The following is a 24,623-nucleotide window of genomic DNA, read 5'->3' as shown; positions in this document are numbered from 1 at the left end:
ATTTTTCAGATTCGGTAATTTTATCCTATGAGAGGAAGATCGAGCACTGCACACAGGTATAGTACAGCGATTTCTGGGACCAATCTCCTGGACTTAGGGTAATTATGGGGCAAGGTTCAAGGCCACACCAGCAGGTCACCTCCGGTGGCACTGGGGCATCTGGATTCAGAGGTACAGATAAGCGTTGGGTGCCCTGTGTAAGTCTATGGGGATCAGTCCTGTTACAAAGTTGCTGTAATGATGGACTGGAACATCAGTCCAGGGGGCTTGACCCTTGAGAAACTCGGACACGTGGGAATACGGTCAGTCCACTTCGCCTTGGGCTGTGGGGCGTGGGTGCAGTGGTGTTTTCTGGTGTCAGGTGCTGGAGTTCCTCATGGTTGCGGGTGTGGGGGGTGAGGGAGGATGGGGGAGAGGAGGGGATGACAGGGGGAGGTGGGAATACAGAAAAAGTCTGCAGGCATGGACGGGGGGTCCAGTCCAACCAAGCCAACAAGTGGGCTCAGGTCTCATAAGACTGGAAGACGTGGGGACACCCTTGGTCCTCTCCTCCTCGGTTCGGGGACAGATGGGTGTAGAGCTGTCTTGAGACATCGGGTCTTTGTCTTCAGGTCACTTGCGTTTGCTGTGGTTTTGCCGAATCAGGCTGCAGATGCCGTTGGGAAGTCCACAGAGGGCAAGCTCGGAGTAAGCTTCATCTCTGGAGGGCCTGGGGACCATGCTAATACCGTTGGCCCTTTTGAGCTCTGGCTAGGTGGCTCAGGTACAGTAGTGGTGTCCGTCGTCGGGTTTTTGGTAGTCCCGGTCCTCACAGTTTTTTCTTGGGTTCCTGCAGATGCAGTGGAGTTGCTCTTCTACTTCAAGGGAGTTATTCTTGGCGATTTGCAAAGCACTGGCAGCCTTCTTGGTTTCTTGGGGGCCGCAGCAGCAGGGCAGATCAGTTGCTCCTCGAGGGTCGGGTGCAGCAGGCAGGCTAGCAGGGTTGACGCTAAGTCAATCGCGCTCTGTGGTTCTCGGGTTCAGCAGGCTTATTATCCCCTCCTTCGTTTGTGTCCAGTGAAGATATATTTTCCTGGTATCAGGCGTCTCTGAAATACTACATTAAAGGGGCTTAAAGGGAGTGTAGGGCAGTAGGCAAGGGGCTACTTAACCTTGGCTTCACTAACCCCCTAGGTGACGCATCCTGTGGGGAGTGTGCATCACCCTGTCCAGAGTTCCTAAATTCCACCACACAGAAGATGGCAGAATTTCCTAGGCTGTGTCCACTTCAGGCTGGTCACCTTAAGGGTGTGTCCAGCCTGGAAGTGGAACACGCCTCCTGCATAGCTACTTTTCCTGCCTCTCCAGGTGCCAGATAGCACCCTCCTTTGAAGAGAGCCAGTTCTGCATACCAAAGACGGTAGGCTTCTTTGAAGCCTCCTGCCTTCGAATGCAGGTCATCCTGTGGGGTGTTGTGGTTTACACCTCTGCTCGAGCAGGCTTTGTTTCTGACCTCCAGAGAGCAAAGGCTCTCACGCTTGGGGCTCAGATTTTCTTCTGTTGGTGGCAGACCGGTTATAACTAGTCAGTAAGCCCACCAGCAGTCAACAGGTTTTCAGTGACACCTCTAAGGTGCCATCTGGGTGCATGTATTAATAAATCCATCACTAAAATCAGTGAGGGTTTATTAATACGAGATATCTGATAGAGACTTCTAGTTGCAGATTCCTTACCTTAGAATTTCCAAGGTGTCAGACTGGATCTGGAGATTTTTCCTCGAGCAATACCTTTGTGCGCCGCCAGGTGGCGTCAGTCGACTCCGCTGGCGTTGTGTTTGCCGTGATGAAGTTGCAGTCATATATAGGCGCCACCCCGGCGCGCTGACGTCAGTTCTTTTCTTTCCGCGCCATCCTACGCACAGATCCGGAGAAGAGCTACCTCAGTCATTTTTGGACTACGTCAACACTTTTGTCACAGTTTTTGATGAGTTTGTGGATTCGTCGAGGGAAACCCTGCAAGACGGGATTCAAGCCCTTTGATTCCTGTCACTGAACTCTGTCGGTGACGGATCCGCACCTCGTGTGTCTCTGGTGGCTGGAGCACGATCATGATCCGAAGTTGTGCTCAGAGTGTCGGCCGTGAACCCGAAAGCTATGAGGGAGCAGTCCCTAAAAGTCATGGCGGCCCGACACTCAACTCCACTGCACTCACGGTATTGTTCGAGAGGAATGTCTAGAGATCGGCCGCGGATTCATCACCACTCCTCGTCCTCCAAGTCATCGGGACATTCGGGTCACAAGAAGAAGTTGAAGAAGGATAAGCGTTCTTCGACTTCACCCCATCGCTCGGACGACGCAATGCACGAAAAGCATTGACACTCTAGGCCTTCGTCATCAGAGCCTTCATCTGGGTCGGCTCCGCGCTTCCCTGACTTCCCGGGAGCCAGAGCCACCCCTGCCCAGCTTAAAGAATGTTATGAGACAATGCGCCTCATTTTTGGGCAGTCCGACCCACCATTGGCGCCCTCAGGCACAGGTGAGTTGGTGGGGCTGCCTTTGGTTCAAAGTCATTGGCTTTGGCTGCGGCTCCAGAGAGTCCTTCTGGATTCAATTGCGGGTCCGTCCTGACACTGGTCATGCCACGATGACCTTCCCCGGTGTCGGGTCAGACGTCGACGCTCCCGACATCGGTTGGGCCCACAATCTACATCGATCCCATCCTCATACCAGATGACCCGGAGCTGGAACAATGTCGATCAACACCAATTCTGTTCTCTATGGGCTCTCCAGGGCCCAGGGTTGTTCCAGACCCTTATTCTTGTGGGTATGGATACGGGAAGAGCATGGAGGGGACGCTGGACCCTTTAGAATACCAGTTTGACCCCCAAATGGACCGGGTGCAGGGTTTGGGTGATGCCAGTGGTCTAGACACCTCCCCTGACACTGGCATGCTCTCTCCTCCTACCGTGGCTACGGAGGAGGATGCTTCTTATTCCATGGTGGTGAGAAGGGCAGCTGAAGTCCTGGGCCTCGAGCTACCTTCTGTGGAGGTTAGGCCTAATATCCTAACCAACATGCTTCAGCCGGAGTCTTCCTCTTCCGAGCCCCTTCTTCCATTTAATGAAGCACTGACCGACGTCCTTTTGGGTACTTGGTCCAGACCCAGCACAGGGACTCCTGTGGATAGGATGATTGCCCGCTGCCAACAGCCTGTGCCGTCAGACCCGAAATGCTTCACCCAACTCTCCACGCCTGAGAGCCTTGTCATCCAGGCGGCTTCTTCATCTGGTGCACGGATAGGGAGTCAAAAAGACTGCACAACTTGGGGAAGAAGTTGTTTTCTTCCAACAGTCTAGCGCTGCGGTCCGTGAACAACGCATACCTTTTGGACCGCTATTCCCAAACTCTCTGGGATGTGGTCACGCAAGTGCTGCCTAGAGTTCCGGAGGAGGCCTGGAATGTCCTTTCCAAGCCGTAACAGATGAGATGGATGCAGCGAAGTTCATGATTTGGTGTGGACTGGATACAACCGACTCTCGGGACAGATCGGTTGCATCAACGGTGGCATTGAGACGCCACGCCTGGCTGAGAACATCTGGCTTTTCAGGGGATGTCCAGCAATCCTTGATGGACATGCCCTTTGACACACGTCTCTTCGGAGACAAGGCGGACTCGGCGCTTGAGCGCTATAATGATTCCTGAGCCACAGCCTGGTCCCTTGGCCTCGCACCAGTTTCTAGACCCCAGCAGTCTGCCTTTTGCCCCTTTCTTGGCTATGGAAGGGGCACCCAACTGCATCCTTTTCCCCCCTGGCCAGCGACCCGCGCATGCTGTATAGCCCTTGCACGGCAGCAGATTTAGGATCCCACGCCCCTGGGGATCAGGGAGCCAGCAGGTCGCCCATTCCAACCCCACCCCCTCCTCAGCCTCCAACCCTTCCTAGTCCACAGGTACACCAGGAACCAGTTGGTGGCAGAATTCGCCATCACCTGCCCCAATGGCAATCCATCACCTCGGACAGGTGATTCCTCCAAATTGTCCAAAGGGGGGGTACTCCATCCTCTTTGAGACACCTCCTCCAGCCATGCTACCTTCATACAATCGAATATTAGTGGATCATATGGTGCTTCTCCGCCAGGAAGTTCAAGTCCTTTTGGCCAGAGGAGCTATAGGGAGGGTTCCTTTGCCAGAAGTAGGTCCTGCTTGCTATTCCCGTTACTTTCTGGTGCCGATAAAGGACAAAGGTCTTCGGCCTATATTAGATCTTTGGTCCCTCAATCTCTTCCTCAAAAAGGAGAAGTTCAAAATGTTGACATTGGCTCAAATCCTATCTGCCTTGGATTGCATATGCATACTTCCACATTCCTGTCTTGCAGGTCCACAGACGTTACCTACAATTTGTGGTAGGTCACAAGCTCTTTCAGTTTACCATGCTCCCCTTTGGCCTTACCAGTGCCCCTCGGGGTGTTTATGAAAGTGATTGTAGTGGTGGCAGCTCATCTGCTCAGGTTAGGGGTCCCAGTCTTCCCCTACCTCGATGATTGGCTGTTGAAGGCGAACTAGCCCCAGACAGTCGTCTCCCACCGGCAGACTATGGCAAACCTTTTGCATTTGCTGGGGTTCACTATCAATGTGATGAAGTCACACCTGACTCCTTCTCAGATGCTCCCTTTCATCGCAGCTTTTCTGATACAGTACAGTTTCGGGCATATCCTCCCGAAAAGTGAGTCCAGGATATTGGGGCTATGATACCAATGTTTCAGCCTCTGTCCTGGATTTCGGTGAGAATGACTCTGAGGCTGCTGGGCCTCATGGCCTCCTGCATCCTGCTGGTTCAAAATTACAGATGGCATATGCGGGCCCTGCAGTGGGACCTGAAGTTCTAGTGGGCACAGCATCAGGGGAATATCTCTGACAAGGTCCAGATCTCGGAAGGAACTGCGAGAGACCTGCAGATGTGGTTATCGAATCAGGATTGGGTCAATGGCAGATCCCTCTCCTTTCCCCAACCACATCTTACAGTCGTGACAGATGCGTAACTCCTGTAATGGGGTGGCCACATGAGAGAGGCGGAGATCAGAAGCCTCTGGTCTCCAGCGGAAACCGGGTTCCATATCAATCATCTGGAGCTCCGAGCGATTCGATTAGCATTGAAAGCATTCCTTACTTCTCTCAAGGGGAAAGAAGTGCAGGTGTTTACATACTACAACACCGCCATGTGGCATTGCTACAAGCAAGGTGGAGTGGGGTCGTGGACCCTTTGTCAAGAGGCTCTTCGCCTCTGGACTTGACTGGAACATCAGGGCATTTCCCTGGTGGTTCAGCACCTGGCGGGCTCCTTGAATGCCAGAGCAGACAAACTCGGCAGACGATATGTGGTCGATCACGGATGGTGTCTCCATCCTGAGGTGGCGTAAGGTCTTTTCCTTCAGTGGGGAGAAGGTTGGTTAGACTTGTTTGCCTCTGTAGAGAACGCGCAATGTCAGCTGTTTTGCATGTTGGTGTTTCCAAGGCGGCACTCGCTCAGTGACGCTTTTTGTTGTGAGTGGAATTCAGGCCTCCTGTACGCCTTTCTGCCCATACCACTTAACCTGTCACAAGACTTCTGTCCCCCACTCCTTCCCAGCTAGCTTCCATTGATTGTTAAACAAACAGGAATGCAGTATGCTAGATGGTAGACTCCCTTCCTCTTATTATGTAATTGTGCCACTGCTTTTGTTGGGAGGGTTAAACAGTGATTATTTTTGTTTCACATGCAGGCTTTTTTCTTTACAGGACAGAGATAAAGTCTCAGGCAGAAGGTGGAGAGAAAGGTGTTTGCTCTCCAGCCACTGAGGACAGCAGTGACGTGCACCAGAATTACTCTCCTTCCTATGATACCTTTTCTGAGTCCTCAAGATCTAAGAACCATGACCAAAGGTGAGATGACATATCACTACACAAAAGTAGGAATAGAAAGAAAGATAGAAGCTGATGGATATACCAGAGAGCAAAAACAGGAATCATAAGGGAAAAGACATAGGATAGAAGTATTTTGGGGAAGGTGGTAGTATAGCATATAGAGGGGCTTTGGTAAAACAGTTGTTAACTTGTAGGAGTGAGAACTGTTGGTGATGAATGTTGTATAACACAAAGGGTTAAACTGAGTCTCAGAGATAATGTGAATTGGTCCCAGAAGCAGTTGTTGTCCAATTGTGTCCTTCCTTGTACCTTTTCCAATGTCAAACAGCATTTCAGTTGCAGATATTATACCATAATATACAGCTCAACTCTTGTGGGCATATCATTATTATTTGTAAATATTGAATAGCGCCACTAACTGGGGCTCGTGGAAAGCTGTTACATTGGAGAGGACCTCTCATTTAGAAAATGAAAAGGGAAGTTTAGAAATGCATAACGTACCTTGCTGCTTAGTGCCATTAGTATTCCCTCTTTCCAAGAGCAACAATGTAAAGAAATTGTTAGCACAGATAGGAAGAGGAAAAACTTCACATTCCCGTCAAAATCAGCCAACCAAATCAGTTGTTCCAGCATGGAATAAGGAGAAGTTGGCCCATCCATTATTTTTGTGGGAATTGTGAGAGGGATCTTTTAACCTGGTGCTTTGTCCTTTGATCTTTTTTCTCTCATGGTGGATACCCTGCTGTGAGATGTGACTGTGTGGTGATATCTGTAGTTTTCTACATTTGATCTGCTTCTAAATGAAATGTTAAAAGCTGTTTGACCCTCCCTGACTGCATCCTTGCATACTTCTCACCAATCACTGCTCTGTTAATGTTTGAGTCCGCATTGGGTCATTTTGCTGGCTCTGTCCTTCAGGACTTCTGGTGCAAAGTTCACTCCTAAAATACACCTCGTTTGAGGGTGCATTCACACGGCAAAGATTCAGTGATTTGAGTTAGCCATCAAAAGAATAAAGGTACTTCAGTAAAGCTCTTTCTGGTGGCTACTTTATCTAACTGCAGATGCCTCACCACCTGTCCTGCTCCTCTTCTACCTTTGAAGTGGATTTACAGGAATAAATAAGGTTCCATGCAAGATTTGCTCACTTAAAGCTCATTACAGTCTGTTAGGCGTGTGTGCTTCTGAAGTCGAGAAAAAGACCAATTAATAAATTGGCATGACAGCACAGGGTGTTACTGCCTAGATCATGTCTGGAGGAGGGATGGTGTGGAAACACAGGCAGATGGAGTCACATGCAAGCATGCAGGAGCTATTGCAAACGTTTCTAGATCCAGTCCTATGGGACAGCCAGTGTGCAAAACTAATGGATCCATGCCAGGTAGATCTAAGCTATAGGCAGCATGATGAAAATCCAGTAATGCTGTCCTTCTGGAAAATGTCTCAAAGAAATTTGCTATGAAGCCAGTGTTCTTCTAGTGGTGGTTAACATTTACCTCAGACCCTCATTAGGTCCATGTGCTCTGCTTTCCGCCATCTCATTCCACCAAGAACTGTGAGTTTTGTTCCAGAATGTCAGAGGGCCCTTAAAGACATGGAGGGAAGTGGAAAACTGAAAAAAATTACAGTGAAGGAAAAGGTGGACAATGCGTCCAGGAAAGCATCTGCTTACACTGTGATACATCCCTGGACTCCAAAGGACTGCCACAAAAGCAATGCAGGTAGAAGAGGTCCAAAAAGGAGAATGCATCTTTGATCACTCTACTTCAAACATCTGTGCTCCTGTCCAAGGTCTCTTATTTTAAGAAGGGTATGGATCCGAGCTGCACACAGCTGAAGGAGGGATTGACTGCAAAAGCTCCCCTACAGTTTGTGTCAACTTTGAAAGGCATCTGACACGGTCATCCTGCTGTGCATCATACTACTTGTCATCAGGATATTTGACATCAGGGCACTGTTGGATGTCTTGTAGATTGGTGTCAGTATTTTCAGAGTCAACGCCTTCTTCAGTGGAGTCTCTCTCATTCTTCTATGGGCTCTCCGCTCCCTTATTGCATCATTCCTCTGCAATACTTGATTCTGCAGGGCCTCTTTCCTTACAGTTACAGAAGAGGATCTTTTATAGACCTCTCTGAGATGATTCGGAGATGGCATTTAACCTCTGTCTTCACAGATGGTCATGATCTCCAGGCCAACATCTGTGTCCTCTGTTATTAAAAAAAAAAATGCCTTTGTTATTGGCTCCAAGGCTTCCTACACATTTTCCTCCTACTCCAGAAGATGATTATACACTATGGAAGTGTAGTCTCACCATCGCCTGACAGATCCCTAAATGGTTTGAGTTTCTTACACTCTTTCATCCATTATAGACTTTGTCTAGGATAGTTATTCTCAACCTGTGTCCGGTGAATCTGAGGGGTCCACAACATCTACTCAGGGGGTCTGCAACTGCTTAGACAATTAAATAATATTAACAGGTTAAGAAGGTTTATTTAAATAAAGAAGTAAAATATAAAATTAACATTTTTAAAATGTTCTGTAAATGCTAAAGAATCTTACATTGGAGGCTAAAAATTAAGTTGGCAGCCTCAGATTGATTCATAGGAGCAGTGCCAGAACATCAAACAGCATAAGGTATGTATGATGGGTGGCCTCAATTGAAAATAAAGAAGCTCCCTTCAAATTAAATTCTGTTTTTTTATATTTTTGAGAACTAAACAGATTTATTATAGAGAAGACAAATCCAGTATAGATAAGTTCATATATGTGATTCTTTTTTCTTAACCAAATCTTATTATTTTTCATAATACACCATAATGTCACAACTGTACGCTGCACCACACAAATGCCACAGCCTGAGTCCTCCCAATACAGAGCAAAGATATGTGATTCATCGGCAGAAAATTTTGTTGCCTTTCTTCGCAAGGAGGACTCTCTCAAATGTAAAATGATTGACGCAAAAAATTCTTCTTCATTTCAAAGCCTCAGTCTTTAGATTAGCAATGCAAAACCTAAAACACTGAGAGGCTTATTTTCAATTCCTGTATGCCTCTGGTGCATCACTGTTTGTGACACACCTGTGGTGCACAGTGCACACCCATATCTACAAGGCCATGCAAAGCCATCTTGAGTGGCTTTTTATGTCCTTGTAAATATGGTGTAATGCATTGCAGCGCAAGTCACTGCATTGCCTTACTCTGTGTCAGGGAGGCGTACCATGGGCTTTGTGGTGGATGTTCCCATGCATTACCCATGAGTTTTGACACATTCCCAGATTTACAAGAATCCGTAGACATGGAAATGTGTCATTGTTAATTTATTGATCAGTTACTTAAAACCATTACAAATACAAGTAATAGGGCTCATGTGAAACAAGATCATGATAAAACAATTTAAACTTAAAATGATGAAAGAAATAAAAGACTAAGAATTATGTGGTCTGCTGTCTATTCTGCTACCTGGGCTAGCGCCCTTCTGAGTGCTGTCACATATTTGGCACATCCTACTAAAGCCCAGGGAGCAGAGTGTGAAAAGCAAAGGTTAGATACTTCGATACAGGACCGAGCTCCCTGGGGCAACACCAGTGGTTTTATTAATTGTCTTCTTTCGACTGCTAGGCCAGGACAGCAGCACAACAGGTGCAGCCAAGTTTCTCGGGGGTAAGAGCAAAGTCTACATGCGCTATTATGCCTGTGTGTGGGCCAGGAAGGATTAAAGTCCTTAATGGGGAGGGACAATGTTCGCATGTAGAGAATTTTTTGCCGAATGCCTGCATTTATTGCTGCTAGGTAGGAGGTATGGTTGAGGGGCTCAGACCAAATAAGAGTCATTTAGCACAGGCACAGTTGTGGGTGGTTTTGCTAACGATAAGTCGGACTCAAAGGAGAGTCCCTTCGCTCTTTTGTTAATTATTGTTTTACAGGCGGCGTAAGTCAATGAGTCTGATAGCTGGTTGGAATCACCCATTTCGAAAGTGTTTTGCGCTTTACTTAATTGCGTGTGCCATGGATTGCCAGGTTTCTCGAATATCGTTCTCAGGTATGGTTTTAGTGTGAGCGACTTGGCCTTCCTGAGACTGATGTCATATTTCAGGATTCCCGCTTGGCAATCTATAAGTCGTGACTTTATGACCATTTCCAATCTGAGTCTGGTACGACGTGTGTACTTTGGTTGTTGTAGAATTTGTAAATATGCCCTGCAATGGCCCTGTTCTATAGTGGATTCCAAGGACCGCGGAATTGCCAGGTAACCATATTGCAGAGCGGGTAGTAGTATCACCTTTGTTACTCTCAGTATTGGTGCTGCTGAGGCGCTTCTGAGTCGTTTTTTCAGTTTGGCAAGCTTGTATGCGATGGCGGCGGCTTTTTGTCTGATTGTGTTCTTCTGTGCCCCTGTCATGTTGTTTTCTGTGAACCACACCCCCCAAGTAGTAGTATTTCCTGGCTGTGCGGATGATGTAACTTCCCAATTGCCACGTTGTGAGTTTTTTGTGATTATAACTTCCGAATATTAGGACTTTGGTCTTTTCATAGTTGACCTGCACCTGATTGTCCTTTTTAAAATTATTCAGGGCATTTCAAGCTCGCTGTAACACAGTTTTCGTACAGTCCATTATCACAATGTCGTCTGCGTACTGAATGATTTGAAGTCTTATGGGGCCCAACTTCGGTAAGATCAAACAGCTAGTTTCAAGTATTTTTCGAAGTCTTCAGTGTACAAGTTAAACAGTAGCGGGCCAGAACACAACCCTTCTTTGTTTCCCTTTTCCACAATAGTGACTTGGACCCGGTACGGACCCGGACCCGGACCCAGGTACTAGAATAGAGTGAGATGATGGCTTTTAGGAGGTGAGCAGGAATGCCCCATAGTGATAACTTTTTCCACAGGGTATTGCAATCAACCCTGTCGAAGGCCGCGCTGTAGTCAACAACACAGCAAACGGCTGGCGACCCTAGTTGACTGCCTGTTGCTGTAAGTGTGCAAGTTACCACTATGTTGTCCGCTGTAGAGGCCCCCGCTCTGAAGCCGGATTAAAAAAAAGGCTGGATTTGGCGCTCTTTTACCGAGGCTTCCAGCTGATCCAACAGTAGTCGGGCATACATTTTGGCCTCCACACCCAGGAGGGCAATTAGTCGATAGTTTGTTGCTAGAGAGCGTTCCCCCTTTTTATAGATTGGGAACAGTATGGAACCTCTCCAGGACTCCGGGACTGTGGTCAGGTGGTACGCGTCATTAAAAAGGCCTGTCAGCTTCTCTGCCCAGTCCGATGGAGCACATTTAAACAGTGTAGCAGGTAAACCGTTTGGTGCCGGCGCCCTGTCCTTCTTGATCCTTTTTATTATTTTCTCGGTCATACTCATGGAATAAGAGGTTCAAGTTGTGGACGAGAGATTGTCGCTTTGGGGGATCAGAGGGTACTGAACGTTGTCCCGGCTATTGCTGGCAAAACTTAGATGGGTTGGTGTTCATGTATAGAATGGTTACATGCAAAACCCATGCATACTCTGAGACCCCGTTCTCTCTTGGCTTATAATTGTTTTGTAGTTTGTTTACATAGTCCCAGAAGCAGGCATAATGGAGTAGGGTGCCCCATACCTTCCTGTCTTTTTCCCCTGTGTGCTTCCATACCAGTTTCTTAAGGGAACTTCTACTGTTTGATACCTGCACCGCTGTGTCTGGTGTGGGCTTTTGCTTATGTTTACATAGGGCTCTGTGTAGAGAGCCTGCCTTTTTCCGAGCAAGTTGTTGTCCATGTGTGTTGTTATGCCTCTTTGGCCCGGGAGGGTGGCTTGAGTGTGCCGTGTGTTGCCCAGCAACAGCTTGTGCAGTTCGTCCACCGACTTCATCCACCATTCAAGGGATGAGGTTGGTGCCCGGGGCTAGGTACTTAGCCATTCGGTTATTTTGGAAGCATCTTCAGGTCTCCATTTTATTCTTCTCACCAGCTGAGCTTGCTCTGTGCCCTTTGAAGCCCCTACCACTACCTGCTGTTTGGCTGCTTGTGCTTGAAGATCAATAGTACAATTCAATGGATTGTGATCGCTCTCCACCCTCTCAGTAATTTCAAAATGGCTGACGCTCTGCTTGAGCTTTTCCGATAGACAGATGTAATTGAGGGTAGACCCACCCTTAAATGATGGAGGGAGGAGGCACCTAATCCGATTCTCCCTTTGCTCCTTTCGGGCTGATGATAGACTAAAGGTTGTGAAGAAGTTTTGGAATAACTGACGGCCTCTGACTAGAGGGGAGTCCTAAGTGTTTGCATCAAGCCCCTGTATGTTAAAGTCACCCATCATAATTATTTCGTGACGGGGTGGCTGAAGATGACCATTTTCAAGCTTTTCAGGAGATCGAGAATTAATTCTACTTTGGATTTACTTGGAGCATTTATGTAGCAATTCATTAATATGAGATCCACGTTTTGCTAATCAGTGGTCAAACCGCTGATTGTTATTACTTGGGCCATTTTTCTCTCGATGGTGAGCTCAGTAGTTACCAGGCGAACCATGTGCTTGACTAAAATCGGTAATCCGCCCAGCGGTCGGCCGAAGATGCTGGGACGTGTGGCTGACTGGAAGATTTCGTAATAGCCTGGTAAAAGAGAAGGAGCACATTCCCAGGTTTCTTGCATGCAAATGATGTCATTAGAATTAAGATAAGACGGGGCAGCGACGGATCTACAGATGCTCTCGAGACCTGCCACGTTCCATGACAGAATTGACAGAGTTTTCCGTGCTTGTATAAGGTGGTGATCTATGGTCCCCATGGTGCTAGGGCCGATACCTTGGCTCTTCCTTATCCCTCCACTTGCTTTGCGGGTTTGTTTGTGTAACTGTGTGAACTTCTCTTCTGTTTTGTGCGCAGACTATGGTAATGGACTTCGGAGCCACAGTTGTCTTGATCAAATTATTCTGCCCCCCACCTGAGCCTCTTAGAACCAATTTCCGCTCTTGTGAGGGAGCAGTGTTTAAAAGGATATATGGGTATTTATCAGGTGGGGGGGGGGGGGGGGGGGGTGTAGTTCGATGCCCAAGTCTGCAAACAGCTCCCTAGCTTCCCAGACTGCTGTACTCTGTGCCGCTGTTTTTCAAGATGTTTTGCTGATCTTGTTTTTTCCATCCAGTGCCGGGGGCACAAACCTTACCCATTCCATATATTCTGAGGTAATATGCCTGAGAGAAGGAATTTGAGTAAATAGACGCAATTAATTTCCTCTGTTCAGAGTGTCTATGAGTCCTTTTGAGATATAATGTGGAATAAACACGAGGTCCAAAGAATCCTGCTCCACAGGGTCGGATGTGGCTTGACCCACTGACGGTGCTTTTGAGCTAGCCCAGTGGGTCGGGCCCCTGCCGTTGGAGACGTGATGAATTGAGTTTACCGCTGGGAGGAGAGCAAGCACTGTTAACCTCTAGGGCAGTGATTTGAGCTGTTTCTGTGGGCTGAAATAGTTCTGCCCTCCTTGTGGCCATTTGCCACTCTTGGTAATTAATCTGTGTGCTATGTTACATAGTATTCTCCCTGGCCCCTTCCGTGTGGGTGCAATCTGTTACGGGCCTTGCCGAAAGTGTTTGCGGGGAGGGCCTTGCCTGTTGAATCTTTTGGTCCTTGGAGGAGGGATGGGCCCCTAGGCTGGTCGATAAGTCGAATGGGCCGCTGTTTCTGTTAGCTGAGGTCGCGCCGACCTGATTGTTTCTCCTGCATCATGGCTCCTGGGGGGCGGCGTTGTTTGTGCTGCTATTTGATCTTGTAGTTGAGCCTGGGGCAAAGACCACAGAGAGGAGGGTGAAACTTTCCTTTCCTCGTGTCGCTGGGCCACCGCCAGTTCCGCCCCGTGTGCGTGTTGCTGGGCTATAGGTGAGGTGCATACCTGAAACATTGGGAAGTACATTACAGTGCCCTTCGTTTCTGTTGCTTTAGAGACATTGCTTGTTTTGTGCCCTTTGACTGATATGACTTGGGTCCTGTGTTTCCTAGCTTGTTTTTTTAACTTCTTTCTTGCTTTCTTGGTGAGGGCTGTAGATGGCTCCTGGGTGGACTTAATGGGAAGTTTACGTGAACTCATGGGTTCACCGAGGGTTACAATCTCGGCGATGATTGCTGATTTTCCGCCTGCACGGGACGTTGTCTCTGCCTGGGCTTGGTATGGTGCCCAAGAGGAGACCACCCACCCCAAGGTCTTGACATGGTGAGCTCCTTGTATTTGCTCTTGCTGTGAGGATATTTCGGGTTGTTTGGGGGAGGTGACCCCCTTGGTGGGGCAAGGTGGATATTCTAGCTTTGTCGTTGCTTGGTGTTGACTTCACAACCTCCACTAATTCGTGCAGAATGATCGGCAGGTCACATAGCTTTTCAAGGATCGGAGAGGACGGACATTGAGCTCTCATCGTTGTAGTAGGAAGGAGCTTCTCGATATTTGTTACCTTTGTTCTGACATGAAACAGATAAGTGGCCAGCGTCTCAAATAGGTCCAGTTGGAGCTCCATCTTGTTTGACTGACATATCAGTGCCCTGGCCATGATGTCCTCGGAGGCTCTGACGGCCGCCAACTCTTGTGCATTTGTGAGACACTCAGGAGTTGTACTAACTGATGGGCCACTTCCCGCCTCGTCCTTTTCATAGTGTTTTGTTGTGAGAGAGAGAGTTTTATTAATCTGCTCCTCTAAGTTGTTGAGAAACTGCTCGGATAATGCCCCTATCTCCTGGTCTGTGAGGCTGGACCTCCCTTTAATGATTGGCAAAATTGTTGGTTTGCCTCGAGATGAAAGCTCTGTGGGATTGGCTGTCTCCGTCTGCTCTGCTTGCACCGCTTGCATTGGTGACCACTCAAGCTTGCCAATTACCTGTGCAATTGTGCTGAAATTGTGTCTTTCTGGTTTGTGTTCTTCTGGTTTATAGGCGTGCTGATTAACCGTGTCTGCTGTAGCAAATATGTCTTTGTGCCACGATGTTTGCGGTGAGACCGCTGGCGGGGGGCACTCCACCGTGGAGTTGTGACACTGCATGGCCCTGTCTGCTGTGGTGGAAAAGACACTGGTCGAGGGTGGTGGTGGGGCGGTGCGAGCTTGTGACAGGGAGGCGTCAGAGTGATGAGTCGTGGTGACCAGTATAGGCAGAGCTGGGCATGAGAGGGATCTGTGGGTTCTGATCCCTTCTGTAGGACTGACTGTGTGTGTAGATATGTCTGGCGAGCTTGTTCCCTGTATGGGGCTTTGCTCTTCTGTGCTGATCCTACTGCCAGCTTCCTCCTCTGTTGTATGCGTCCTTGCATGCTCTCTTCCCCACTCTGGACTCCCTGTTACCGTTCTGCGCAGGAATCGGACTATGGAGTCTCTTCCTTCAAGTTGGGCCTGTCTGGCCTGGGCCTGGGCCTGTGTGACTGCCTGCTCCGGCAGCGGCTCCACCTCTTCGGGCTCCCTGTCTGCCGATGGGTTGGTGGCACGCTCTCCCGGACGTTTTGGTTGTGGGGTCAAGCAATCCCCCATTCCTTTTTGACAAGTATTGTATTTCCTTTTGGGCATTGCCTTCAAGGTTTGCAGGTCTCTACGGAGGTTGGTGTGCAGGGCGATCTGGGGGGCCGTGCTGCACCTAACGAGCTCCAGGCCCCTGGTTCCTGCTGGTTCCCGGTGTCGCAGTCGCTATCTTAGTCTGTCTCGCTGTTACACCTTGTGCTTTGGCTGAATCGGATAATGTTTGCTGAGCGCCGTCTCTCCTCCATGTCTGTCTGTGAGATGTGACTGTCACCGGACGCCAGGCACTAGTGTGTGGTTAAGACCGTGGAGGGGCACGGGCATGCTGCCTGGAGCTGTAGCCAGGCGATGGGTCGGCGATGGCAAGGTGGTGAGGGGAGCGGGTGGCGGGGCTGTCCTGGCTGCCCCCCTGCCCTACCTTCAGCACTTCAGACCCTTCTTCCGGCACTGGCGGGACCGCGAGGGGGCCCACTCCTCTCTCCCCCAGCAGCCTGCTCCCAACCTCACTGTAGGCTGGGCTGAGGAGGGCTGTGTTGGACTGTGCTGCGGTGCTACTCTGGGTCAGGGACCGGGGGACCTGGGACTGGGGACCAGGAGCACTTACCAGAGGGCTGGCTGGCTGCTGGCTGGCTGGTGAAGGCGGTTGAGGGTTGGAGGGTAGGAGCCACTGGACCCCCCTTGAGTCTTCCCTCGGCATCTGTGTGAAGACAGGAGGCAGCAGGAGACAGTGATGGTGGAGAGGAGGGCGGAGAGGAGGGCGGAGAGGGGGGTGGGGCCCCGCCATCCCACAGGCCGAACCCGGTCGGGCCGCTTCCGCTGAATTCTGCAGGGGCGGTAGGCCCCCCCTCGAGCTATGGGGAGACAGGAGATACGGGAGCGAGGACCGAGCCCTGAGCCCTGCAGGCAGACGGGCGCGGCAGGCAGGAGGCTCCACTCACTACCTTTCGGCTCCTCAGGCGCTGCCACTGGGCTCGCCTCGCGTACTCCTCGGCACGCAGTTTACGGTTACGGTTCAGCAGAGGCGTCTCGAGTTACCAGAACTCTCAAGACGAGACCTGGAAATTTGTTTGTAAATTAAATACAATATTTCATAATTTGTGTATTTCCAGTAATGACTCCATGGTGATCCCCGGATTTCAGTAATGATTTAATGAGAATATTAAGATTCCAGTAATAATAATTAAGCGGGGGTCCAGAGAAAACGTTTAAGCTTTGCAGGTCTAGTGTATCAAAGGTTAATGATATAATTGCCTTTCAAGAAGTCTTGGCAAAAAGAGCATTCAAACTTAGCACCCCTTGGAGGCTCAGCATACAGAAGTGTCAGTCATATAGAATATTTAACCCAGAGGATCACCTAGACCTCTGCTTCCTTTGGTGCTAGGTCTTTTGGAAATGGAGTAGGAAAAGTTTCTGACTTCTGTGATAACAAAAGTAGCTACCCTCTATTTGCCAAAGGAGTATAAGCTACCAGGAAAAACTCCAGCTTTGCCTGGAACCGAAAGTGGGTTCAGATGTTGTGTTAGCAGATTGGAAAAGCATGCATTGGCACTGGAAACCTCCACTCCTCAGGACAGGGAAAGCAAGAAGATGAATACTGCTGGAAAGAAGTTCTATGGGACTTCCCCCTCAGCACTCAAAGCTGTATGTGCTTTTTGTTTTTTCTTTTAAAGCTGTAAGTGCTACAACACTTCCAGGAATGTGTGATCATTCCTTCCGAGAAACCATGCAAAAATATATTGATGAGATTCCCAAGGGCCAAAAACATTTTCCAGGACTTTGTGCAGGAAGGCCTACTGCTTTCCAAGCAAGTCATAACTGAACCACCGCTGACCTCAGCAGAAGGAGATCTGCCTCTCTGTCTGCGTCAACAGCACTGCCCAACCGCCGAGGACTGAGCGCCGTGAGAGCGCACTAGCAGAGATCCCCAGGGCTTCATCCCGTGCCCTAGTTAAGCCGCAACAGTGATTGGAGACTTTATGCATCTGCTCAACAGTTTAAACCGAATCTACCCTACAGTATAATTCCTAAAGTATTTATTGGAGTCTGTTGTTTTGGTCTTACAATTACTATATAAAGAACCTCTATATTTTCTTTAATCTTGTGTGGACTCTTTTTGGTGGTGTTCTGCCGTTTGAGTGTTGCACAAATACTTTATACATTGCCTCTTAAGTTAAGCCTGACTACTCTGTGCCAAGCTACCAGAGTGTGAGCACAGGTTAATATATGGTGTGTATCAAACTTACCTTGACTAGAGGGGTGGATCCTACCTGGCTTAGGTGTATACCCTAGCCAACCAAAACCCCATTTCTAACATGCACGTATCCCGAAAGGGCTACTGTCTCACCTTCAAGACTAATCGCCCCTCCCCCCATCCATGCCACTATCCTACTATCGCATGACAGAGGATCACTTGGCACTTCCCCGGGAGGAAGTTATAGCTCTGTTGGCTAAGGAAGCCATAGAGAGGGGTCCCGTGCCAGAAGTAGGTTGTGGTTGCTATTCCCATTACTTTCTGGTACCCAAAAAGGACAAGGGCCTCCACCCTATCCTAGACCTTTGGTCTCTCAATCTCCTTCTCAGGAAGGAAAATTTTAAAACACTTGCTCTAGCTCAGGTTCTATCTGCCCTGGACCCAGGAGACCAGATGGTAGCATTGGACTTGCAGGCCAATTCTTTTTGATATTCCCCATCCTGTAGGAAGCGGTCTCTCTAAGGGTGCAATAAAAAAAAGTACACAGTGCAGTGAGTCCAGATTGGTTTGCAGAGGCAAAAGTAGAAAGGACTAATGCTCAATTTTGTGGTAGTATGGGTGAGCAGTTAGGCTTATCACAGGGTAATTCTAAACATTGTTGTACTCACAGAGGCAATAAATGAGGTAGTCAAAGAATGAATCTGAGACTAATTTAGAAAAATAACACTTCTTTTTATATATACTTTAAACCAAGAACTTGGTTATAAGGTAAGTACGTTTTTAAGCATAAGTTCTTCTTAGTTGCAAGAATCAGCACTTCATGCTGTTTCAGAGTTATTCATTATTAACCCATGGGAGAAAAACACAGTCAGCAAACAAACACTTATTGACGCCTCACTGGACCAATCTTGTAGACTTTAAGTACTGGGCAACGGTCAGGACCACACCAACAGGCCACTCGGGCAGCACTGAGGCAGCTGGCTTCAGAGGTGCAGCACACGGATTTTCCAGTGTATTTAAGTGTGGATTGGTCTCGGTGGATTTAGGCTGCAGGCTCTGGCTGGGTGGCAGTTAGAGGCAACCAACAGGTAGGTCACAAAAGTAGGGTACTCTGGGACATAGGTGTGCACCTTTGGTCCTATTCTCCAAGGCCCAGCGGCAACTAATGCAGGGGTGTCCTTTGGCATCTGGTTTCCTTGTCGTGGAGTACTCAAAGTTGGGGTCTGAGGCTGCAGGCTTTTTTGTGGAGTCCAGGAAGGGGGGAAACCACAGTGGACTTGAGCTCAGGGCAGCTAGTGGACTTCGTCCACACCAGGGTTCCACTTCAACTCGGGCTGGCGGAGACAGGTACAATTTCTTTAGGTGTCTGGTTCTCTTACTGTAGTAGCTGCAGGAGAGGTGTGCAGATGCTGCAGGTGACTTCAGGGAGTCCAGGAGGAGTGAAACCACAATGGACTCAGACTCTGGACAGCTGGAGGACTTTGCTGGCACCAGAGGTCCACTCCCACTCAAGTCCGTGATAGCAGATGCAGTGGTGACTTAAGGCATCAGGTCTTTGCGGTTCCGGAGGCTGCAAAGTCTTTTACTTGGAGTTGGTTAGAGAGCAAGTCCGTTCCTCATGGGAGAATTGAGTCTTTGTTGAAGGCAGGCAGCACTCCTCGGTTTCTGGAGGTTCAGCCAAAGGACGAGGCGTCTTTTGGTGCAGAGTCTGTCTGGGAGTGCAGACAGACCGGCAGGGTTGGTACTAGGTCATCGGCTTCTTCTTCTTCTCTTCTGTGGGTGCTTCTCTTCTTTGTCCTTTTCTTAGTAGGTTGTCAGAATCTGAGTTCTAGGGTGCCACTTGAATACTAGATTTTGGGGCATTAAGGGGTGTGCCAGGTGGTAGCCAATGGGCTGACCACCTTTAGGGTGTCTACACCCTTCTTATGACCACTTCTGCTGGGAAGTGGGCATTACCCTAACCATAGTGGCCTAATTCCTTCCTAACAAAGATGGAGGAATTTAAAAAGTGGTATCCACTTCAGCTCGTCCACCTTGGGGGTTGGAATGGCATGAAGTGGGCACACCTCCTAATATACCTATTTTTCCTGCTGCCAAAGGTGGGTCAGAACAGGGGGTCGGGCATCTCCACCATCTGGAGAGAACTGGGTTGCATTACAAAGGCAGCTAGGCCTCAGAAGCTTCCCGCCCTGGAATGTCCATCCTGCCAGGGTGAAGTGCTGGCTTTCACCTTGGGGGGGCCAGAAATGTGCCTAAGGAGGCTGAAATGGTCAGGCCCAGCCTGTCAACACACTAGTAGCTGGTAGATATTCAGGGGGCCCCTCTAGGGTGCCCTCTGGGGTGCATTTGTTAATAAATCGATCACTGGAATCAGTGTGGGTTTATTAATCTGAGATGTTTGATACCAAACATCCCCTAATGAAGAGAAGTCCTCATGTAGCTGGGAAACTCGTAGTGACCAGTGTCCAGTACATGTATTTAAAATGGCTTCCCTGGCCACTTACTATATCTAAGAATCGACAGAGACCTAGCAGGGGCATATCTGCTCATGCATATATGCCCTCAAATGTGTCCTGATACACCCTGCCTTAGGGGTGACTTACACCTGGCAGTAGTAGTTGGGGACCTGGCACACAGGGGTGTGGTGACAGGTCGTGTTTTCAGTTTTACCTGCATCAAAACATGCCTTCTGCAATGGCAGCACTTTGTGGGTTTGGGGAGAGGTCCTTGGGGGTGTCACAACTGGTGCTGCAGCCCTCAGGGCCCAGCCTTAGTATCCTTGTTACCAGGGGTACCATTTACTAGGGACTTACAGAGGGTGCTAAAGAGTGTTGTGAATAACAGCTGTACAGTTTTGGAGAAGAGCTCTGGCACTGGGGACCTGGTTGTGAGGGACCCAGAGCACATTTAGTCAAAATATCATTAGAGACCAGGCAAAAAGTGGGGGCTAAACATGCAAAAAATGGTGCTTTCCTACACGTCCTGCCTGCCTAGACAAAATAGGCCATGAGCATTTCCAGTTTATCATGCTCCCCTTTGGCCTTACCTGCACCCCGTGGGTGTTCACCATGGTGCTGGAGGTGATCGCAGCTCATCTGTGCAGGTCAGGTGTTTCAGTCTTACCCTACCTGAATGACTGACTGTTGAAGGTGGCCTAGCCCCTGGCTGTCATTTTCCACCTCCAGACTACTGCGGACCTCTTGCATTCGCTGGGGTTCATGATAAGTGTGCCGAAGACACTCCTCACTCATTCTCAGATGCTCCCTTTCATCAGAGCTGTTTTGGACACAGTGGAGTTTTGGGTTTAGCCTCTTGAGTGTTGAGTCCAGGATGTTCAGGCTATGATACCGGTTTCAGCCTTTATTCTGGATTTCGATGAGAATGACTCTGAGGCTTCTGGGCCTCATGGCCTCCACTATCCTGTTGGTGAATCATGCTAGATGACATATGTGGGCTGTGCAGTGGGACCTGAAGTTCCAGTGGGCGCAGCAACAGGAGAATCTCTGATATGGTCCAGGTTTCAGAGGGAACTGCATGAAATCTGCAGTGGTGGCTAACAAACCGCGATTGGGTCAGAGGCAGGTCCCTCTCCCTTCCGCAACCAGACCGGACAGTTGTCACAGATGAGTCCCTCCGGGGTTGGGGCGGCCATCTGGAAGCGATGGAAATCAGAGGCATATGGTCTCTGGCAGAGTCCGGAGTCCAAATCAACCTGTTGAAACTCCAGGTGATCAGGCTTTTGACCTTCCACCCGAAGTCTGTAACGTAATCTTGGCAGCCTTGCATCCCTCTACTAAAACGGTGTATGCCTGTTGTTGAACGGAATTTGTGGCATGGTGCACAAACAAGTCTGTTGACCCTCTTTCTGTCCCTCATTCCGAGGTTCTGTTGTTTATCCTTTTTCTGGCCCAGCAGGGCTCTACAATGGGCACTCTCAAAGGTTAGTCTGCTATCTCTGCATTTTTGAAGTTGCCTTATCAACATTATTTGTTTGTCTCCTATTGTTTCAAGGCTTCTTAAAGGCCTTACAAGTATGCTTCCTCCATCCCCTTTCATTATGCCCCAATGGGATTTGAATTTGTTTCCGATACTCCTAATGTGCGCTCCTTTTGAGCTTCTCCACAATTGTCCTGTCAGGCTTCTCACACTAAAATCAGCCTTCTTGGTGGCCATTACATCTGCCCTCAGGGTGACTGAGCTGCAGCCATTGTCATCTAAGCCACCCTACCTTGCTATCTATCATGACAAAGAGGTGCTTCGCACTAGGGCCTCCTTTTTGCCAAAAGTGGTTACGCCCTTTCATGTAGGCCAATCTGTTACCTTGCTTCTTCTTACACACCCCCACATGCTTCTAAGGAAGAGGAGAGACTCCACTCCTGCACCCAAAAAGAGCATTGCTGTTCTACCTTGATCGTACAAAACAGTTAAGGGTAGATGATCAACTCTTTGTCAGTTATGTGAGTGCAAAGAAAGGTAGGGCAGTTCAGAAGTGAACCGTCTCCCAGTCATACTCTGTTAAAATTTTGCTCCACACTGGGCAAGAAGCAACAACCTGAAGGGTATGCATGTTCATTTTACTAGAGCAACAGCTGCGGTCACTGCAGTAGCACCCAGAGTTCTATTCCTAGCAATGTGGGCATCCTAGCACATGTTCATCAAACACTACTGCCTGGACAGTCAAGTCCATATGGACTGGTACTATGCCCGTTCGGCCCTGCAAGGCTTTCTATTTTGCTCTTGGTTCACAGACCCACCTCCTGGGATGGAATTGCTTGAGTCTCTAGTCAAAAGGTAAGGAATCTGCAACTAAAAGTCTCCGTCTGATGAACAGTTTACTCACTTTCAGTAACGCCTTGTTTGGTAGAGACATAATTTATTTGCAGATTCCCTACAAACCCACACATTCTCCCCGCTCTGCAAACTGATTTCTAAGGACAGGGTCTCCCCTTTCAGGGCCTTTGTTTTGTCACACCAGTGGTTAGTGTTCTTTATGGCTCTACACTTCTGGCATGAAAAGTTGTGAAAAGAAATGGACATCAGTGCTCCAGGATGGCGCCTATATAGGACGTACCATGTGATATCCAGTGGGGATGACACACATGACGGACGCAAAGCCGATCGTCGCCACCTAACGGCGTGCAGGGGTACTGCTCACAAAAATCCACCGATCCAGTCTGACGTCTGAGGGAAATTCAAAAGGTAAGGAGTCTGCAACTAGAATTTGTCTCTACCAGATAAAGACTTTACTGAGGGTAAGTGTTGGAAAGTTCCTCCTTTGGCATGGTTACCCGTAGGATCTTTCTGATATCCCCCACCTTTTGCCTGGTGTCAGTGTGTTTTGACTGTAGTACACTGGGATCCTGCTAACTAGGACCCCAGTGTCAGTGTTCTTTCCCTTTAATTTGGTTTCTAAGTAAGCCTTACACCCCACAATTGGCATACTGCTGTACCCCTGTAAGTCCCTAGTATTTGGTACTTAGGTACCCAGGGCATTGATACACCAGGGGATCCCCCATGTGCTGCAGCATGTATTATGCTGCCCATGGAAACTGTCTGCAGGCCTGTCTTTGCAGCGTGTGTGAAATGGTGCATGCACCTTTCACCCCAGATATAAAGTTTGCTTTATATCAAGGTCACTGCTCTCTGACCTTGTAAGTCATCCCTAAGGTAGGCCCTTCGGCCCAATAGCAGGGTGCATGGTTCTAAATGTGAGAGTACCCCTGCATGAGCAGAGGTACTCCTACAAACCCTAGACCCCAAGTGTGGGGAAGCCATCTTAAGGTATTTAGTGGACACTGGTCAGCACGAGATGTATAACTACATAATGGCTTCACCAAACGTTATGTTTGGTATCAAACATGTTGGAATTATGCATCTACACCGATTCCATGTACTGTGGGGGTTCCTTTAAGGATCCCCATGTCTTCATGTGCAGTCTTGCAAAGAATTTCCTATACAGGAGAGGTGTACCACCTCTCCTTTAGAAATAGGTGTCTCTAGGCTCAGGTGGGGTTCTCCTAAGTGCCACCAGACCGCTTTGAAGTGCACATTTGGTGCCCTTGTCGCATAAACCGGTTTACTCCAGTGCAGGAGCCCCCGGCTCCCACTCTGGTATGAAACCACACAAAGGACTGGGGAGTGACCACCCTCCTGTCAAGCTCCTCCCCTAGGGAGGTTGCCAGAGCTCTGCAAGGTGGCCTCTTGATACTGTCATCTTGGAAATAAGACGAGTAGCGACCCCTGGAAGCATCAGACTGGTCGGTCCACCAGAGTAGTGTCCCTGACACCCCCAGTAGGTGGGTCACTGCAGAAGCTATCCAACCCCCTTTCTGAGTTACTTAAGGACTCCCCTGAGGTTGGGACCCTAGATTCATCTGCAAGATTCTTCTTCAAGACACATCTGCTGCTGGACACCGGATTCTGCTGCTGGACTTTACTGGGAACCAAGACAAGACTGTAACTGGTAGGAGGGCTATCCACGGATATTGCAAGGACTCTTCGACTTCCGTGGCTGTGCATCGTCAGGAGTCACAAGGACTATGCCTTCATTAAGGACAGCAAGAAGGAATCTCCCTTGGAGTGAAGGAGTCACTCCCCTGCATCCGCAGGCACCTCAGTGTTGACGACCGGTTTGTGGATCTTGCTGTCTCACAGACTCTTGAAGGTTCTGCAACATAGGTGGTGGTTCTGTGGCTTTCTAGAGGTCTAACCTGTCTTCTTTGCAACTGGGAAGACTGTGGTCCCTCGTTGGAGCTGCTTGGACACAGCCACTGTACTCCGCATCTGTTTGGCGTTGGCAAGGCTTGTTGGTTCTTCAGTCCGAAGACCTCCTTGCTCGAAGAACGCCAGCCTCAAGCATCAAACAGCTCCAAGACCAACGTCCTCCCTGCGACTCCTGCAATGTGGGTATCCACCTTCGTTGTGCTGCTGAGGCTTCCCCGTGACTCCCTGTGCCTGCTGCCAGAGGATTCTTCTGGGGTCGCCATTGATTCCTGTTAGCTCTCTTTGTTGCTGAGGGCTGGCCCTGACTTACCTGTAAAGGTTGAGTCCCTTGCACCTTGCTGGTCCCCACTCCTGCAACTC

General features: G+C 49.0%; 1 protein-coding gene across 1 annotated transcript in view; it reads left to right on the top strand.

The window, feature by feature from the left end:
• The window catches only part of CEP350 (centrosomal protein 350), an 821,600-nt gene that overhangs the window by 382,497 nt on the left and 414,480 nt on the right, over window positions 1-24,623 (top strand). Inside the window, exon 21 of the mRNA XM_069232082.1 lies at window positions 5,754-5,897. Coding sequence (XP_069088183.1) covers window positions 5,754-5,897 — 144 coding nt within the window. The remainder of the gene's footprint in view (window positions 1-5,753; window positions 5,898-24,623) is intronic.

Source organism: Pleurodeles waltl, chromosome 4_2, assembly GCF_031143425.1.
Source record: "Pleurodeles waltl isolate 20211129_DDA chromosome 4_2, aPleWal1.hap1.20221129, whole genome shotgun sequence".
Classification (NCBI taxonomy): domain Eukaryota; kingdom Metazoa; phylum Chordata; class Amphibia; order Caudata; family Salamandridae; genus Pleurodeles; species Pleurodeles waltl.
This window is presented reverse-complemented; position numbering and strand designations above follow the sequence as displayed.